We start from the raw sequence: 19,934 nt of genomic DNA, 5'->3' as shown, positions 1-19,934 counted from the left end.
CATTGTTAAATGTTGATTAAAGGCCCTAAATTACTTTTTTTTTAAAGTAACTATTGTCCTTCTGATATAAATTTGATCCTCACAGGGTTTTCTTAAAATCAAATCATACACGCTAAATAAATTAAATGCCTTTTGTCCCTTATTTCATGTGAAAATACCCATTCATTTATCCTCAGTAGTAAATAATGGCATTACAGCGTATTTGAATTAAATCAAATGTGTTGAATATCCCTTTAAAGGTTTACCACTTGGGGCTTTCCTTTTTACTCAAACAGCATTTAATATAGAAACTGTAGTGTGGGCACGTAGAAACTTGTCATTTAATAATTGTATTGTATTAAATTAAGTTGTTTTTTAAAAATATTATTTTACCTCATTGGTGCCCAGAAATGTTCTCAAAACAGACTTTTATTTCACAACGAGGCACTTCTGTTTTTTCCTGTAAAACTTCTTATCAAAACAGAAAGAAAGAAATCTGATCTTTGACATAATTATGTGTCATTAGTTCTGGAGCTGCACGTTCACATCGTTACCGAGTCTTCTGCTCAGGAAACTTCTTAAAACTTTTTGAAGGTTGTATTTGATCAAATTGGACCAAATTAAAATTCAGAATATATTTATGAAAACTCCAGTAACGACAAAAAAATTGCAGAAAATTTACATCAAAATCCGACTGAAGCCAAGTTTGAATAAAAAAACTCCAAAAGGACGTTAATTAATCCACATTTTAAAAACAACAACCAACTAGCTGATTTTAACCTCATTAATCCATCATATATAAAACCAAATTGAAAAACCACAAACAAAGACTTGAACAAAATGTTAACGACGATGAATAACATGTTTAATTTCTTTTCATTTAATTTGTATAATTTTCTTAAAAATGACTTCATTACTCTGAAACAGACTTTTGATCAAATGTCATCATTGGAGCTTTGAAGGAGAAAAATCATCCAACTGTCACAAAACACATTTTAGCTGCTTTGACAGTTTCAAGTTTGCATCACTGTGATTTTAGAAGGCACAAAAATAAAAAAAAATCTCCGTCTTTACAATAAATTTTTCTTCTTTATGATTTGTGAAGAAATAAAAACCCTTCAAGCCGAGAAAGAACGACGAGACGAACTCGTTAACGGTCGGCTGCTTTCATTTAAAGCCGAAGCGCTCGATGAACTTTTAGATTTCGGGAGTCTTCACTTGTTCCGAGGAACTTTTTCTCCGAGAGGAACCTCCATCAGTTTCTGAGGAGGAACAAAAGAAAAAGAACAGAAGGACGTTAAGATCTTAACTTCCTGATCGATCCTTGTACGTCTGCGTGTGTTTCTATGAACATATTTATAGCGGAGATGCACGATAACAGATTTGTTTTGCAGATATCGTCGAACTCAACCAGCTGATTGCGGTTTACCGACATCTGCACGTTTTGTTTTTCCAACTTTCAGCCGAAAACAATCGAGTCTCATTTTACTGGCATTTATTTTCCTTTTTAAACAAAACTGTCAGATTTATTCTACTTTGTCAAACATCCACGTTTGTTCAGTCACTGCAAAACACACAAAAAACAACAACTCCACATCGCAGAAAATCTTTTTTCTTGCGTATTAATTTTGGTGTCTGAAGCCAATATTTCACTTTAAAGCCTTTTAATCTGCTCTTTCGGTTCGGTATTGTTCCGAAACACGCTTTCGGTCTCCCACCTTGAGCAGCCGGGCGTGGAAGACGTTGTCCTCCTCGCCGTCTCCTCTCTGCGTGTCCACCTGGTACCGCTCGCAGGCCCGCGTCAGCTCCTGGGCGTCGTAGAGCAGCGCCGGGTCCAGAGAGTGGACGTTGATCAGACTCACCAGGTACTCCCTGTAGTGCTTCCTGGAGGAAGGAACCAACAAAGACGTTCAAACAAATCCAAACCCGAGAGAAGCGTCCGCTCGGCGTGTTCGGGGTCGACCCGGGTCCGGACACTCACTCGCAGAGTCCCGCCTGACCCGGCTGCGTCGGGATGCCGCACGGCGAGTCGGCCGGCTCGCCTCCTTCATCCTTCTGCTCCATCACGCCGCAAGAGTCTGCGAGCAACAAAAAACAAACACATTCACAACAATTTAAAGAAATAATAATCCTGACGTTTCATCGGAGAAATAAAATAAAAAAGTGTTTCATGTTTTCTGTTTATTTACTGAATAAAAAACAATCTTTGTTTTACCCGTCTGAGTCCCGAGAGAAGGATCCGTGTTGAAGTCCACGGCGCTCCTCTGAAACACAAACATCAACCTTTGAGTCACAAACAATTTAAACAACGTAAACGTGCCAGTTTTTAATTCAGGATATTAAAGTGAAGTGATTTTTTTTTTTTTCACATCTGATCTGCAGTGAATCAGAAATTAAAACACTTTTTGTTAAAAGTCGTAAAGATAAAAAAAAAAAATAAAATAAAAAAAAGTAATTTCCTGTTGATTCATGAAGCAAAAACTTAAAGTTCAAACTCTGGTTTTATTCATATTTAAAGTGTTTTGACTGCATTTAATCTGTCCAGCGATAAACTTTATAATCATCCTTCTTATTATTACCATAATTTCAGTCCTCCTCAACCTGGAAAAAAACCAACAACACCTTCCCAACCCTTTCAAAATAAAAGCGCGTTTTATCTTCGTACCCGCAGCAGCTCCTGCAGCCGCGGCGGCTCCCAGTCTCTCAGGTAGAACAGGCAGTCTCGAGGGTGGTGAGCGTGCAGACCGTTGAACGTGCACTGAGCCGTCCGGCACCCCGTCTGCAAAACGGGAAACAACAAAAAACAACAACAACAACAACAACAAAAAACACGTCAGGAGGAGCTGAAGCTTTCTGAAAATGTAAAACCTTCAAGAAAAGGTGTGATGACATCACACCTTGTGGTACGGGTTGTTGCAGCCGCTGCAGAACTGGTAGCGGCACTGGGAGCAGCTGAAGTGCATGCAGCCGCCTTTGGTCAGCGCGTACTGGAACCTGCAGTGGGGACAGGCTGCGGGAGGACACCACATGCTGGTCAACACGAGGTATTACACATTATTATAGTTCTTAAAAAAATAAATGTGGTTTGAAAATGTGAGGAGAAAATCTAAATCTGCTTCCCACAAAACGAAGCGAGTCAACAGTGACGGCGGAAAAATTCAGTTTATATTCAGATTCAGTTCCCGTTTTATCTTCCCGTTAATTTACTTCAATGAAAGTAGAAATACACTTCAACATTTGACCTGAAGTTCAAGAGCGTTGGCAGAAAAATGTACTTTTAAGTGTTAAAATAAGAGTATTTATTATAAATTGATAAAAGTGTTGAAGTGAACGATTATTTTTTGATTAATTTGTCTGTAAAACAGAAAATGACATTTTCACACTTTCAGGATCCGAATATATTCGGGAGGAAATCAAATCAGGTTTTAAAGGGTTAAAATCAACAAAAAAAAAAAAAAAAAAAAAAAAGTTCATTCATGAAAAAAGAGGAGAAGATAAACTTCTGGTTTTATGAGGAAAGCAGAAGGAGGTCTTTAAAAATGGTTGAAAGGAAAGCGAAAAAGTTTTGGTCTCTTAATGAAGTCAGAACATAAACACGAAATGAAAGTTGTGGTTTTCAGTGTGTGTGTGTGTGTGTGTGTGTGTGTGTGTGTGTGTGTGTGTGTGTGTGTGTGTGTGTGTGTGTGTGTGTGTGTGTGTGTGTGTGTGTGTGTGGAGCCTCACTGATGCCGTTGTCCCTCAGGTACCCGGCCAGACCCTGCTTCTGGTACTCGGGGTCGTTGTCTCTCTTCCACTGCTGGAACTGCTCGCAGGTCACGTCCTGGTGTTGAGGCTCCCACTGCAGGCAGAGACACGGTTAATGGACACACACACACACACACACACACACACACACACACACACACACACACACACACACACACACACACACACACACACACACACACACACACACACCAGGAGGAAGACAAACAGGGGTTACACTCACAGGCTTCTTGCACTGAGCACAGAAACTCTTGCGGCAAGACAAACAGGTGACCTTCAGCTGGTCTTCATCGTTGATAAACCCGGAGACGCACTGAGAGGGGGAGGAGGAGGAGGAGGAGGAGGAGGAGGTTTCGTCATTTACTGTCGGTTATTTTATTTAACAACTCAAAACAATAATTAAAACAGTTGGTCATTAATTTCTGACTATTTGCTGCAGCAGGACAGAATTCATATTAACTGATTGACATCTCGTGAGTCTGAATGCTTTGATGACATAAAATCAACGCGTCTCCTCCCGTGTTTCCTCACAGAGTGAATAAAACGAACTGAACTCACTGAGGCACCAAAAACAGCTGAAACCTCCGGACGGTGAGAGCTGATTGAAGCAACTTTTTACTTTCTAATTCAATTTAATTGGAACTCACGTGGCAGCACCAGAGGAACTTGGGGTCCTTCATGAGCGCGTGCTCGGTGAGCTTTTTGTGGAAGAGATCGTACACGTCGGGATCCAGGCAGTCGCGCAGCTGCACAACAAAAAAAAGTTACGACTTTTCACGGCGAACAGAGAAAAATATTTCATTTTTATTCTCATTTATTCCACGGTGATTATTTTATTTTGTGTTCACCTGAATGTCCAGCGTGGAGAAGTAGCTGTCCAGCTGTTTGGGGTCGTTGATGTCCGGGTCGCTGCAGACGGGACACACCATGTCTCGGATGTGTTTGTCCCTCACGGTGATGGTAAAGTGCATCCGGAAACACTCGTGGCAGACGGAGCACTGACAGGACGTAAGCGATTGCATCTGGAGGAGGAGGAGGAGGAAGAGAAGAGGAGGAGGTGGCTTCAGCAGCTGTGCAGTAAAACCGTATCAAACTTTTCTCTGTACACGGACCAAAAAGTTAAAGAATATTTAAATAGTTTCTTCTCTCTCTTTGCTGTTTTTCTGTATCTTCTGCATTTTAGCCGCTGTTTCCATGGAAACGAACACAGTTCCCGAGCAAGCGGCGACCGGCAGCGACGTCACCCGTCGGTTTGTGAACGACCGAGTTTGGACTTTGGCCGGCGCCATCTTTGCTAGTTCGGAGCGGTTTGGAGCAGGAAGTGACCATATTTGGACGAGCTGGGAAACCTGACGATGCTACTGCACCACAGGCCTGTCAATCAAAACAGACACGCCCCCTCCAAAAACGCATATTTTCTAATTAATGACGGGATTATTTTCAGATGGACCTCCAGAAAACGAATAAGAAGGAGCGATTTTAACAACATGGAGATAACTGATGGAAAAAATGAATTGACTTAAAATTTTAAGAGAGAAGTCGAACGGGAGTCTATGGAGGCGTTTTTTGGAGCCGACCTCTAGTGGCACTCGGTGGTATTGCAGCTTGACGCAACTTCGGCATCAGCCTAATTTTTCAGAGCCGGAAGCTACGAAACACTTTTATATCCGGTCTGCACTTCGCATGCACTTTTACTCGTGAATTTTCATAACTTTCCCGTAATGTTTGACGCAATATTTATTTGAATAGATATAAAGATTGATCGCTGAACGCACCTTGGTGCGGGGGAAGATGCTCAGACAGCAGGGACACTCGTTGACGAGGATCCGGCGGATGAAGTCCCTGTCGTGCGACTCCTTCACCGCCTGCACCACATCCTCCAGGGAGTACGTGACGCCGGGCTCCTGGAGCATCGACAGCACCAGCTCGCAGCGCCCCCAGCTGGGCAGGTCGTACAACGCCAGCAGGCGCCTGCACATCCTCTGGAGGGGGGCAGAAACAAAACACCACAACCCCCACAAAGACGAGAAATAAAGATTCTGTATTTCAGCCAGGATTCGGTGCTGCTCCGCGACGTCTCACCTGTTTGTCCGGGTGTTTGGGATCGATCGGCGGCTCGGGCTGCTCCGCCCAGATCTGCCGGTGGAAGGGCTCCAGCAGGGGGCGCTGCAGCAGAGACAAAGCCCCCTTCACCTCGCCTCCGCTCTGCCGCAGGGCCTCCTCGCACTGGGCCACGTCCCGGAAGCCCAGAGAGTGAAGCTCCCTCATCTGAACCACAACAACAACAACAACAACAAAATCACAGGTCAAAGAAACAGGAAACATCGATAACTACGACACATCAACAAAAACAAGGAAAAGAAACATCAGATAATAAAGTTTGAGGAACTTATTTAGGACTTTGCAGTTGAAGATCCTTATTTGCTTCTGTGAATAAACAACAGTTTTTGCTCATGAATTACATTTTTTTGTGTTTCACATCTAAACTGTGCTGCTGTTTCTTCCTGCCATCAGCTGACTGACCGTTTGTGAATCCCTCGTGTCAAACTGTAAAAATTACACAACAACATAAAGTTACACAACAGTGAAGATGGCAACGGGTTCATCGGGTTAAAGACTTTTAAAGGACTTTTTAATGCCACGTAAAATGTTATTTCAACACCCGTTTCACCATCAAACCGTAACATGCAATAAAGTGAAAAGTATGACGGAATAAACAACAATTATTTTATTGTTACGTAACATTTCCTGCCGTGTATATTTAAATAATTCATAATGATACGATTCATTTATTTAATGCGACCTGGACGAATGAAGTTGCAGTGATTAGATGATTCATTTTCCATTTCAAGAATAATACAATGTAATATTTTTGTATTATTTATGAACTGATAAACAACATTTTTAAGTGAATGTGCTGAACATTTACTGGTTTTAGCTACAAAATCTATGTCATCTATATCTTTAAATTGTGGACAAAATAAATCCATTTCAAAAACTCAATTTAATACTTATGAAAACGTTCATTCAATCTTAAAGGTGTATAAAAAAAAGAAAAGAAAGACTTGATGTAAAACAAGTCGACCAGGTGAAGCGGACCCACATTAAACTTTCCTTCCTACATTTAACATCTCCTGTTTCAGGCTGAAGTTTGTGCTCGTTCACCGGGACGATAACGTCTGACATCGAAACACAGACTGTCTGTTCTCATTTATCGTTTCAAGGTCAGAAAACTGGAAGACGTTCTTGATTTCTCCAGTTATTTCTTCTTTAAGCTGTGAAGAGCTGCTCATCGGCGCCCCCTTGTGTGACAGCCTCGCATGAATAAAGGCAGAAAATACTCCTGAGAGGGCTGGGGTTTGGGGAGGAGGGGAGGGTTACCAACCACTTCCTCTTGTGGCAGCAGCGGTGGCAAGGTTATGGCTCGTGGGACATAATCTGGCCCTTTGATAAAAAATTTGTGGTCCTTTTATTTGATGGCCGTCTGATCTGCAGCTATAAAACGTCTCTTGACAGCCGGCAGTCGCATAAAGACACTTTGAAGACTTTTAAATGACATCAAAGACTTATAGAAACCCCGTCAGGAGTTCATGTTTGTGTTTTTATTTTCCTACCTTGACCTGCCGGTCTCTGAGCAGCTGCCTCACCGCTCTGTCCGTGTCTCCTCCGGCCGTCAGCCAGGCCAGCTTGGCCTCCGCTCTGGAGAGCTTCGCGCCTCCGCTGCTCCCCGACCCCTCGCCGCCGCCGCCGCCGCTCTCCACCGCGGGCTGCTGCGTCCCGGCGTTCCCCGTTTTGTAGTTCAGCTGCACGGAGGCGGCCATCGCGCAGATCTCATCCAGCAGGTGCGGCAGCTCCGACGTCAGCCAGTCGCAGGGGTTGGTGTTGCTGCCGCCGCTGACGCACAGCGCGGCGTACACCTCCTCCGGGCTGACGCCGCGCTTCTCCGCTTCCTGTCCAGAAGAAAACACAACGTTTTCATAATCAGTTCATTGTTTAAGCTTTTAAATGCTGAGGATTAATGAGGAATATTGCAAATAAATAAATATAAAACATTAAAAGGGTCCAAAACACAAATATATCCAATTTACAATTCTGTTTATCTGAGAAAAGCATCAACTTCTTCAGACGTAAGAAGCTGGAATCAAACTCATTTTCTTTTAAAACAAATAAAACATCCATTAAATAATCTACACTAAAACAGCAGAAATATATACTATACTTATATACTAATATACTATAATAATCAATACATTGCTTAAATTAAGCATAAACTATTTAATTCTCAGAGCTTTTCTTTGTTTTGTATTATGGAAAAGTAAATTGCTTGGAAATCAAATGAAGATGAAAAATCAACCTAATAATGAATCAATTATTTGAGAATAATCTGCAGGTTTTATTCTTCCTGACTCAGCAGGTTTTTATCTTTGGACAAATTACTTAAAAATAAAAAAAAAAGGTTAAAAGTGGAGCGACTGCATTGACTCCTCGTCCTACTCGTATCTGCTGGATGAGCGTGAGTCCGTCCTCCCTCATCATCTTCTGCCTCTTCATCTCCAGGTTGACTCGGGGCATCGGCTGCGGCCTGGTCAGCGACTGGTCAACGGCGCCGGGCGGCGACGACGAGGACGAGGACGAGGTCTGCTGCAGAGACTGAGGCAGCGACACTCCGGCGGAGTCTTTACACGACAGGCCGCACATCTCGCACACCGCCGACGGTTTGGTGTTACCGAAGGTGCAGAACTGGCAGGTCCACTGGGAGGAGGAGGAGGAGGGATGAGACTCATGTGACGAAGACTAAATAAAAACAACACATGTATGAGATGTATTGAAAGATCTTTTTAACGATTACTATTTATTTACTATCAGATTGTTTTTGTTTTTTGGAGCTCGTCTACTACGAGCAGCTGCTTGATTTTTCCGGACAGGAACACCGAGTGTTTTAATTCAGCGGGAATATTCAGTCTGAGACGTCTCCGTCGGCGTTGGAGGCTTTTACGAGACGAACCTTCGCTCCGGCGTCGGACGGCGATCCGGGGCCCGGCGTCACCGGGGCGACGGGCGGGCGGGTGGCCAGACGGGGGCGCTCACACACCTCGCAGAGGATGCTGCTGCCTGCGTTCACCACCGTGCAGCTCTTACACTGCCACTCTGGGGGGAGGAGGAGGAGGAGGAGGAAGAGGGGGGGCACAAACACAGCAGGTCAGATCTCTCAGGGATGAATTCAGGTTAAAATAAAATAAACAACGAGCTCATCAACGTGGTTAACTCTCGGTCTCACCCGTGTTCGGTGACGTTGGAATCGACGCGGGGTTCTCCTGAGCGCCGGACGCGGGCGTGGCGAGACGAGGACGCTCGCAGGTCGCGCACAGGACGGCTCGCATCTCGTTCACCGTCGTGCAGTGAGCGCATCCCCACGGCGACAGAGACGGGCTGGAAAACACGGCAGCAAACAAACACAGCCGGTAAAAAGATGAAGACAGTCGAGACGACTCGGACTACAAATGGAAACCAGGAACGTTTCCAACGATGAAGATGAATTGGGGGGGGGGGGGGGGGGGGACAACTCACCTGGACGTCTTGGTCGGTGTCAAGCTGGTCCTGTTGTGTCCTTTGCGGTCGGGGTGAGAGTGGAAGAGCCGGTCGCAGTTCAAACACAGCCTCTGGACGCAGGTGGAGCACTGAGCCTGGACGGCAGAAATACCGCAGATGCTGCAGGTCTCTGAAAAAACAACAGGGCGACTTTAAAAACAAACAAACAGCGAGTTTGTTTTGTGATGCATTCCTGCTGTAGATGTTTGTATTCACCCTGCTTGGTTTTCTGTATCTTGTCTCTCTTGTGAGTGGCTCTGGACGGGTGGCGGTGGAAGATGTCGTCGCACGCGTCGCAGAAAGCTCGATTGTCACATGACGGGCAAAGAAGAGACGAAGCTCCGCCGCATAAGCTGCACTCAGTGGCTGCGGGAGCGTCTGGACGCGAAGAGGGAGAAGAAACTTACTGAGTGGGTTTCAACTTGGGAATAAACTCATAAAGGGATGTTCTGTAAATGAAACGGAGTAAACCGGCTCACCTGGGGATGGTTTCGGCGCCGCTTCGATGTCGGGCGCCGGAGCAGCTTCGGCCGAAGGAGGCGGGATCTGAGGTTTGTCCGCCTGCTGCTCCTCTCCAGGCGGGACGACTACAGCGTCGAACACCAGCTCGTTCTGGAAGAAAAGCAGCAGTTCTCGCGTTACATTTACACATCTGTAACATCTGCAGCAGTGAGACGTGTTGCCAGATCGGCGGCAGCTTCCTCCTCTTTAATTTGAGTGCGCTGGACTGTTGTGTATAATTCTCTTATTAAATCACACAAAATGACCCCACGATTCATCACCGGACCATCAGTGAGTTTCACAAGTGTAATTCACCAGAAATCAGCAGTGCTTGCAGCCTCTACTGCCATCTGGTGGACAAATACTGTAACTGTTTTTCTTTTTTAAATTGTTTTATTATAATTTTTTTTTTTATAGTGTTGTGAGATTTTGCTGCCATGTGAGGAACTGATTAAATCCTGGTGAAGCTGTTTATGTCGGGATTAAATGAGGATTTAATATATTGAAAAGGAATTAGATTATTATATTAAAATAACCTTAAGAAGATTTATCAGACATGCATGGAAGTATTTATACCAGCAGAGTCATGTAAACTTTAGCAGAAAAACTCCCCTTTTCCACCAGTTTTCTAGCAGGTAACGTTTTAAAAAGTATCTTCAGCTTCTCTATAATCATCTCGTCCAGGTTTGACCGGCCAGAGAAGTTTTTGTATTTTTTAAAGTGTTGTGAGATTTTGCTGCCATGTGAGGAAGCCGGTTAAATCCTGGTGAATCTGCGTGATGTGCACGCGAGAGAAATAAGATGTGCCACTTGTTACAGAGATTCAAATATACGAGATAAACGTGCAAATCCCCAAAAAACAAAGTGACTGTTTTTGGTTCAGAGACACAGATTTGAGTTCTCTCAGAGGAAACGTGCGTACGGACCTGCTGGATGATAAACGGGACGATGTCTCTGAAGTGTTCGAGGTTCGGATGAATGCCCTGAAGGAAAAAACACAGAGAAGGGAATCTTTTTTTTTTTTTTTACACAGAAAAACAGCTGCACACAAGATCAGATTCGCTCTGGAAAACAAACCTTCAGGAGCATGTCCACTTCTGTGCGTAAGGTCATGACCTCCAGCGTCACCGCGGCGACCTTTTCGGTGTCCGGTTCGGAGACTTCGTCGGGGAAACTGAGGCCATCTATCTGCTGGTTGGTGTAACCGTACAGGTACAGGACTCTCCGGCCTCCCTGCGGACAAAAAAGCAGGCGTGAAATCTTTCTTCGAAAGCGTTTAAACTTTCAGAACCTTCTGGAAATAAAACAACATCAATCAGGTGAAATATCAAAGAACTTGTTTTTAAAAGGCTAATTTCAGTTTTTTTTCTCACCTTGACGGCGTCCACGGTGGTTCTGAAGACGGGGTTGTTGTGCTTGACGCTCCTCCAGTATCGGGGCCTGGTGGGGCAGGTCAGGTTGCAGCCGTACTTCTCCAGGATGCTCAAGGCCTTGACCAGTCGGGTCAACGTCTCCACAACCTGACGGAGACATAAACACTGATAAGTTAGTAAAGGCATTGAGGTTACGGCATTTAAAAAAAAAAAATGATGGTGAAATATTTATCGGTTTGTTAACATAAAACCACCTGTTAGATCAGTTGTAATATTCAAGCTGATATTTTCAAGATAAAAGGTGTTTGTTTTTTTTGTACCTCCTGTTTGTTGCGACCCGCCCCGTTCTCCCTCAGTATGGCCTCCGCCGTGAAGTGACGGTACTTCTCCGACAGAGGCAGCGGGATGGCGGCCATCGCCTGGACCTCGACCTTCACGTCCTGGGCCGAACCGGAGGCGGAGAGGAGCGACTTGGCCCTCGTCCGGACCTCGTCCATCTGCACGGCCGAGGCGCTGCCGCTCATGGCTGCCGGAGGAGCAAAGAATCAACAGTAAGGGCTGCAAATAACGATTATTTTAGTCATCAATTAATCTGCTGATCAATTTCTCGACTGATCGATAAATGTTTCTTCTTCATCATAAGACGTATCACTAAACTATGATTGCACTTATTCTATAATAGCTTCATAAAATGAAAAGAAAAAGACGATAGTCATAATTATTGCGATGAAAATTTAAACCAAAATGTTTTATTACTTTCTTAATAAATGGAGTCGCTGTTTGGTCTTTAAAATGTCAGAAAGTGGTTAAAAATATCAGCCTGAAGTGTTTTGTTTTGTCCCAACTAGCCGACCGCCACCAAAAGATATTCTGTTTATTATCCCGGAGGACTAAAGAAGCAGAATATTCACATTTAAGAAGCAGAAATCTGAGAATTATTTTATAATCCACCTTTAAAAATAGCCTGCGGTTCATTTTCTTTTAATGGACAAATCACTGCAGCTGTAAAAACATGAATCAATAATTAAAAAAATATGTTATTTGCAGCCCCCGTTTTTTGTTTTACAAAATATAAACATTTGTGTGGAAAATCACCCAGAAATGAAATAATATTCATTCAATAATCAGTCAAAAGACTTCAGCAGCAAACTAGTCCACGATATAAACACTCAGCAACACAAGGTTATTAAATAATAAGTAAATCTGCATCACTTTTAAACCTGAAACTTCTCTCAGCCTCAATAATTTCACTTTTAATTCTTCATACGACGATATGACGTCATAACACGGAGGAGGGGGGGGGGAGCGGGGGAACTCCGTGCTAATCGATAAGTTCGGTCTCCCGGTAGTGATCAGCACCAGTATCGGAACCACCGGATATCTCTTCCAGTCGTGTTTCTTTACCGTAAAAAAAACAGAATATTTCGGGAGTTACGTCACTTTGTGCGCGTTAACGTCGTAAACACGAAGCTAGCTAACAACAACAATCCGCTCCGGCTGAAACCGAAACTTTAAAAACGGTTGTTTGTTTGTTTGTTTGTTTTTTTGTGTGTGTTTTTTTCTTTTTTAAATATTCCTGCTCGGTCAACTTACCGCCTCCGAGGTTCGGGCTTGTTTAAGCGGGTTGTTCGTGTCCTCCGGACTTTCAGTTAGAAATGAGCGTTTTTAAAAGTGACGGTTCGGGGAGCTCGTGCGCGCCCCCTCGACCCCCGCGCGCGCGCGTGTGTGACGCGAGCAGCCGATAAACGCGGAACTCCGGTTGGACGGCTTTTGACTTCCTGCTCCACTTCCGGTCAGATTTTCAGAGTAAAAGCGGAAGTTGTACGAGCTAAAGTCGATAGTTTCAAAATACTACCAATTTGTAGTTCGTGGAAATGGGAGTAAAGTAACATTTAAAGAACTGGACTTACGTACAATTTAAAGGTAGGCTACTTGTACTTGTACTTATATATTAGGTTAGGGTTTAGGTTAGGGTAGGTTAGGGTAGGTTAGGTTAGGTTAGGGTAGGTTAGGTTAGGGTAGGTTAGGTTAGGTTAGGGTAGGTTAGGGTAGGTTAGGTTAGGTTAGGGTAGGTTAAGGTTAGGGTTAGGGTAGGTTAGGGTAGGTTAGGTTAGGTTAGGTATTTACTTTATTAATCCCCGAGGGGACATTTTTTCGCTCCAGCAGCATACAGAAGCAATAAGATAATAATAGAATAATAGAAAAGCAATAAAAAAAATAGCAGTAAAATAGCAGTAAAAAATATATAAAATATAAAATGCACAGTATATACAGTACAGTATATATCTATATATATTATATACAAACAACCAAGAAACACAGTCAACAGTGTTATATATTATATTGTTTCTTATGAATGTTGTACTTTCTACTCAGCTCCATTTATCTGACTTTCATGGCAAGCAAAGCAAATCACATGATTATATTGTTTACATAATTGCATTTTAATAAGTCAAAATTCCATTAAAGATATCTTTAATTTGAGCTGACTAGTCCAAAATTAAATAAAGATATTTTGAATTCACATTAATGGATATCTTTAATTAATTTACCCCACAGAAACCTACATTACGTAGTCAAAAAGTAATGAAAGACGTATTTAATTGTGATAATTCAAATAATAGTGAATTACACGTTGTACATTGCGGATATCTGTCACGTAAATCCAGAAACATCAGCTCTGTGCTGTGTATTGATAAATCACATTGTACTGTTAGATGCTCCCCTTTAAAAAAATAAAATAAAATTACCTGCTGGCTCCTTATTTTATCGGCCAACGGAGGAGGAGCAGAAGCAGGAGGAGGAAGAGGAGGAGGAGGAGGAGGGAGACAGTGGGAGGTGCAAACCACTGTTCGTTTCACCAAATCGAAAGTAAGCTGAATGAGGAAATCACACCAGCCAGACATATTGTCCTCCGCTGCGAGCCGTCTGAAGTCATTAAAACAAAAAGAAGCTCCATTTGAAAACTGAAATTTGAATCATCTTTGAACTTGACAAGTTTGCTTCGTCATGTCAAAGGCAGCAGCCCTGAAGATACGAAGCGTGAGCGCAGTGAAGGTGAGTTTAACGGATCCGGACACGTCGTTCAAACACCTGAAAACACTTCACGTCGCGGTGCGTTTCACATTTTATGCAGAATTTGAATGTTGAACGCGAAAACGTTGAAAAAACAACAAAAACAACAACGTGCCGGTTCAAAGCGGAAAATCCCCTTCTGGGAGGAAAACGAAAGTAAATTCAAGACTTTCATAAACGTGACTCGGCAGCTTTTGACCGTGTGGCTTAAAACGTCCCCTTTTGTTTACCTCTCTAAAGGTGGAGAACTTCCGCCAGTCTCTTTATCATGAGGTTTGTTGACAAGTTTATTATTCTAAATAAACAATAATCGCTTTTTTTTTTTTTCAGCTTCTAATTTTTCTGTTTTATGATTTCAGGCAGAGAATTTATTCTCCAACCACATCCCTCTGAAGATCATCCAGCTGGACGCGCTGCTCAGGGTTCAGTAGTTTTACTCACAAGCTCTGTGACCTTTGACCTGTAACCTCTGGGTTTCCCCCCCTCTCATCCAGTTATCATTTGCTCTTTCAGGATGATGCCCTCAGCCTCTCCGACATGTCCTCCCTCCGGGCTCCTCTGGACATCCCCATCCCGGACCCTCCGTCCGAGGAGGAGGTGACGCACATTTTTTTATAACTTCATGGTTTTACTATTTAACTTCTACTATCACTTAATAGAATAGAATAGAATAGAATAGAATAGAATAGAATAGAATAGAATAGAATAGAAGCTGGCCGGAAGACACTTTTAATAATTACAAAAATAAAAGGACGTTTCCTTTTCTTGATATTTAGCTTATTTATTACAGCTTTTTTCTAACTCTGCAAAAACTTTTACCTCCCAGGAAATGGAGACCGACAAGAACGATGACGACGAGAAGAAGAAGAAGAAAGGTAGAAATAATTTAAAAAAAAAAGTTCTTAAAGCCGTCCGTGTAGTTCAAAGAAAAGCTGCAGCCGTTTCCTTTCTTCTCCTTCAGCTCCCAAGTGTGGCTTCATCAAGGGGAACGAGAAGATCACGGTGCTCCTAGAGAGGGTCAAACCGGAGATTGTGGCTCTGAGAGAGACCATCATCCTCGTAAGTGAAGAGTATTGAATGTGAAAACATCTTCGAAGCGGTTTTAAAAGGAGAATTAAGACTTTATGTTTTAATTCTTCCATGTAGGCGTCCTGCTGGATTCAGCACCTCATCCCCAAAATAGAAGATGGAAATGACTTCGGAGTCGCCATCCAGGTACACTTCTTTCATTTTAATGTTTCTTTCGTGCTTTATTAGTATTTTTTTTAACGTATTATATAAACACACTTACCTTTTTTTTTTTTTTTTTAATTTATTTATAACCACAGGAGAAAATCCTGGAGAGAATCACTGCAGTAAAAACCAAAGTCGACGGATTTCAGACCAACATCAACAAGTACGTTGGATGGAAACTCTTCTTTTTTTATCACGCCAAATGCTTTTGAGTCAAGTTTTTTGATAATTTTATAAATGGTGCTTTTTGCTTAGCTGTGAGTTTCTTTTGAAATACTCAGGTACTTTTCTGAGCGGGGGGACGCCGTCGCCAAAGCTTCCAAAGAAACTCATGTGGTGAGAGATCGGTTTCTTTATTTTAAGCACAGAAATCTGGTGTCTGGTGTCAAATCCCACAAAAAATATCATTTTGTTTTTCTGTGACTGAGCTAGAAAAAATAAGAAAATAGTTGGTTGTTGGTCTTTAAGAATGAAACTATGTCAAATACCATCTGCATGGCATTTTAAAGCTGAGATAAAATGATGATAGATTATTATCCGTCTCCGCCCTCAGATGGACTACCGCTCACTCGTCCACGAGAAGGACGAGGCCGTCTACTCGGAGATCAGAGTGATCGTTCTAGACATGCGCGGCTTCTACGTAAGTCAAGACTCTCGAGTTTGAATTAAAACCTACATTGCAGCACTTTTACATATAAATGAACGTGTAACGCAGAATCACAAAGCTGATTAATCACTGCCTGATAAATCTCTCAGTAATTCATAGAATACAATTCGCAATATGATTTACCCACCAAAGTAAAAGCATGTTCAAAGTTCCACACTGCAGGTTATTATTATCAGATTAAATGATCCGGTTTCTATCAGGAACATTTCATTATTTTATTCGACCTGTGATTCTTTTTTTTGCAGGCCGAGTTTTACGACATCATCACCAAAAATCTGGAGAAGGTGACCAACCCGAAAGGAGAGGAGAAGCCCTCGATGTACTAAAACTGCAGTGAGGAGGAGGAGGAGGAGGAGGAGGAGGTACCACCTCTGGGACGAACTCTACTGTCCTCAGCTCCATTGATCATCTGGTGAATTCACTATCAAATCAAAGTTAGAAAAGTTTTTTTTTTTTTATATTCAATAAACATAAAAAAAATAATAACTGGATGGTGGTTTTTAATCACTGCTGTTGTCTGTGAACACTCAACTTTTTCTTGTTTTTGTGACATTTGCACTCAACTTTAACTTGTGTGACAGCGAATAAATAAAGAAAAAAGCTCGGTTGTTGTTTTGTTTTTTTCAAATTGTGAGTCTCAGATTTATTCGTAAACAAAAACTTGCCGTGTGAGACACGATGCGCTTCTCATTCATCATCAAACATCTCAATTAGGAATCTTATTACAAAAATATTTTTTCTCCCTAAAAATTCAGAGAGAGATGGAGAAAGAAAAAAAACCCAAAACAAAACGATAACTTCCAATAATTACATGATAAACTCAGGAACAAGCAACGCAGGGAAAAGGCCTGAAAGCAGAAGTGTCTCAGCATCCAGTGATTTTAAACTTCCGGTCCTTCTCCACCGGGGATGAGCTGCAGGGGAGAAAATAATGTGACATAAACCATCTAATTAATAAACTGAAACAAAGGATTTTTCAAAATAAGACGGCACAGGAGGAAACTGTAAACCCTGATGAGTAAGTAGCTCGATCATCATCATCGATACACTATTTAAGCTTTATTAGCGTCACAGTTTAGCACATAAGATAATTAATAATGCTGATTGTAGTTTCCACCCTCCCACAACTTGCTTTTTCTTTTAAAAAAATGTCAGTGAATTATGGAACAAGCTCCCCGTCGATCTAAAAACCTGCACAGATTTCTGATATCTCGTGAAAAAAGTGGACTTTAAATAACCAGAAGCTAATTTTACATTTAACCTGATTTTCTAACTATGTAATGTTTTAATATCCGTTTATTCCTGTGGGTTGTTGTTGTAGTTTTATTATTTCCTCTCACCTGTCCAGAAAACTGCAGGTAAAATTAGTTTACATCTAAATCTGGCACAAAGTTGGATTTTTTTTTTCCCCCTCTTTTGTGGATTAATGTCTAAATAAATTGAACAAGTGTGCGTTATAATGAAAGTAAACCTCGTCCTTGTTCTTACCATAGTGATGTTGTTGCCGTTGAGGAGGATCTGGTCCAGTTTGGTTATCCTTCTTCCCTCTGGTGTGATTTCACTGGACACAGAAAGGACGAGTCAAATCAATAAATCAGTCGGTTTGTAAAGTGCTACAACAAAATATTAGGATGTAAGATCCCATTGAACTGTGATGTACTTTATCTCTGTAATTTCACTGAAGAAAACATCCCTGGGAACGACAGACATTTGGTGAAAATATCACCAACAACAACAAAAATAAATAAATCGATGGACCACAATTGTAGAAGAAATTTACACAATGAAAAAACTGACATTGAATGAGATTATAAAAAGCACAACTGGACGAGAAGTGGAGAAATTCAACATTTCAACTGGAGAGAAAAAAGAAAAGAAAAAAGGAATTGTATATCTCAGGCTGTTTATGAGTTATCTTATGAGTTTTTGGAAAAAGTTATTTGTTGTGTCGTTCTGCTTTGAAAGAATAAATCAGTTATAAGTGAAATAAACTACTGTACTTCAAGTAAAACTTACAATTCTGTCACATCCTCCAGGACCATGTCTGGAACAGAGTGAAGGACAAAATGTGGGGACGTTGAACCGTTAAACGATGCAGCAGATTCAATAAAATACTTCGTTTTTTTTAAAGGATACTGACAAAGTCGTCGAACCCCAGCAGGGTGCCGACGATTTCTTTATCGGTTTTCATGACGATGTGAATTCGAGAGCCGATGCATTTGTCCACGAGCTCTGCAAAAATGACAAATAAAGTGAAATTACACAAGTTGTTATTCACACAAACATGTTTTGTTTGTTTTTTTAATGTCATCATAAGCCTTTTGTTCGACCAACATCCTTAAACCACAAAACAAAAAACAACAACTTGAATTTAGAACAATTTTAAAGCAGGAAGGAAAAAAAATATTCTCATGTTTAAGAATCTAAACTGCACTAAATACTTCTATCGTTTTAAAAATGATATAAACAACTCAAAGATAAACAAATGAGTTGTTATCCTGCAGGTTACAGCTATAATACATTTATGGACAAATAAATGCAAAGATGTGAATTTTTTACGTCTCAAAGTAAAAATTATAACAAATAATGTGTTTACGAAATGTTTACAATTTTCTTTTAGATTATTAAATTTTATTTTTTTGGTTTAAAAATAAGAAAAATTAAATTTTATTTCTGTTAAATTACGAACAAAAGCAGCAAACTATTATAAACTATTATAAACTATTATAAACTATTATAAACTATTATCTACGTTTTTCTGACTCGTTAATTTTTCTATTTTGATTTTCAGAGCAAGCACAACTTCAAAAGCGACTTTTCCGTCTCCTAAAACAACAAAATAAAAAGGTTTTAGTTTATAAAATATCTCGTTTATTTATATTTTTACACATATTTATATTTTCATCACGTCGCGTGAGCTAGCGCGGTGCTAAAGCTAGCCGGCAAAGCTAACACCCACGTTTTCCGCCTGCTGCTGTTCAAACTTCGACCTGACTTTTAAAAACAACAAATCTTTAAATAACTGGAAAAAAACAACAACAACAAACAAAAAAAAACCAACGTTGGAAGAAGAGTTTCACGAACCAAGTGGAAGCAGCTGTGACGGGTTTGTCGTTGGAGCAGCCGCCATGTTCAAATCAAAAGACTTCGCCTGCAGGCAAATGTAATCGATAGAAGAACGTCCGCAGACGGAGACGGAAGCAATCGAGCCCTGAATCCATCGTCGATCAAAACTACCGCAGCAGCAAAGGATGAATTTATTTACGTTTTTCAATTATCTGAAATAAATAAATAAAAATCTCTTCAGTCAACACAAGTCGACTGTAGCGGTTTGAAAACAGAACAGAACACAAAACGTATTGAATTCATCTCAAAATGTTAAATGAGTGAAATTATGTTTTGCGCCACGCGATGGCGCTGCTGCTCACGTGACGTCATTCTACGGCTGAACCCAAAGAGTGGACTTCAGGTTAAGATAGTTCCCCCCCCCCCCGTGATGTTTACACTTTTATTTTACGGCTCCTCGCTGTATTTCAACCACGTTTCAAAGGAGAGTGTTGTATTTTTATTTTATTTAATCAACTGCTGTAGTTTATTCGTTTCTGTTGAGATCAAAACATCCTGACTTTGAATTAAAAAAAAAAAAAATCTCCCGACACTAGCAGCAACAAAAATACCGTTTGAAGATTAATTAATCAGGAATAACTAATTGATTTCAGCAAAGAAAGAAGTTGAATTGTTTTCTTTGTAAA

At 41.4% G+C, this 19,934-nt stretch overlaps 3 protein-coding genes across 3 annotated transcripts; 1 reads left to right on the top strand and 2 right to left on the bottom strand.

The window, feature by feature from the left end:
• Positions 1 to 1,086: 1,086 nt before the first annotated feature.
• Positions 1,087 to 12,929, bottom strand: LOC138625720 (E3 ubiquitin-protein ligase RNF31-like). The gene is made up of 24 exons (XM_069706824.1): positions 12,801 to 12,929; positions 11,528 to 11,733; positions 11,208 to 11,354; positions 10,912 to 11,067; positions 10,761 to 10,817; positions 9,813 to 9,945; positions 9,550 to 9,711; positions 9,313 to 9,463; positions 9,023 to 9,174; positions 8,750 to 8,892; positions 8,239 to 8,496; positions 7,359 to 7,694; positions 5,827 to 6,012; positions 5,520 to 5,726; positions 4,593 to 4,766; positions 4,392 to 4,490; positions 3,968 to 4,057; positions 3,703 to 3,817; positions 2,877 to 2,989; positions 2,645 to 2,758; positions 2,195 to 2,243; positions 1,961 to 2,057; positions 1,698 to 1,863; positions 1,087 to 1,241 (listed from the first exon to the last, which is right to left on the bottom strand). The coding sequence occupies exons 2-24, from the start codon at positions 11,729 to 11,731 to the stop codon at positions 1,194 to 1,196; spliced, it is 3,357 nt and encodes a 1,118-aa protein (XP_069562925.1). The 5' UTR covers positions 11,732 to 11,733; positions 12,801 to 12,929; the 3' UTR covers positions 1,087 to 1,193.
• Positions 12,930 to 14,058: 1,129 nt separating this feature from the next.
• Positions 14,059 to 16,868, top strand: psme2 (proteasome activator subunit 2). Its single transcript, XM_069706809.1, has 11 exons — positions 14,059 to 14,264; positions 14,523 to 14,555; positions 14,642 to 14,704; positions 14,796 to 14,879; positions 15,109 to 15,157; positions 15,244 to 15,341; positions 15,429 to 15,497; positions 15,611 to 15,678; positions 15,797 to 15,851; positions 16,069 to 16,155; positions 16,428 to 16,868. Exons 1-11 carry the CDS (start codon positions 14,217 to 14,219, stop codon positions 16,506 to 16,508), a joined length of 735 nt encoding a protein of 244 aa, XP_069562910.1. The 5' UTR covers positions 14,059 to 14,216; the 3' UTR covers positions 16,509 to 16,868.
• On the bottom strand, positions 16,795 to 19,365 carry lsm5 (LSM5 homolog, U6 small nuclear RNA and mRNA degradation associated). Its single transcript, XM_069706810.1, has 5 exons — positions 19,267 to 19,365; positions 18,319 to 18,414; positions 18,199 to 18,226; positions 17,671 to 17,743; positions 16,795 to 17,096 (listed from the first exon to the last, which is right to left on the bottom strand). The coding sequence occupies exons 1-5, from the start codon at positions 19,310 to 19,312 to the stop codon at positions 17,064 to 17,066; spliced, it is 276 nt and encodes a 91-aa protein (XP_069562911.1). The 5' UTR covers positions 19,313 to 19,365; the 3' UTR covers positions 16,795 to 17,063.
• Between the last annotated feature and the right edge of the window lie 569 nt (positions 19,366 to 19,934).

The sequence above is a fragment of the Brachyistius frenatus genome, unplaced genomic scaffold (genome assembly GCF_029030835.1).
Source record: "Brachyistius frenatus isolate BFR_SWC_R1_liver_20210118 unplaced genomic scaffold, ASM2903083v1 Contig_65, whole genome shotgun sequence".
In the NCBI taxonomy this organism is placed as follows: domain Eukaryota; kingdom Metazoa; phylum Chordata; class Actinopteri; family Embiotocidae; genus Brachyistius; species Brachyistius frenatus.
Note: the sequence above shows the minus strand (reverse complement) of the source record. Positions and strands in the feature narration are given on the sequence as shown.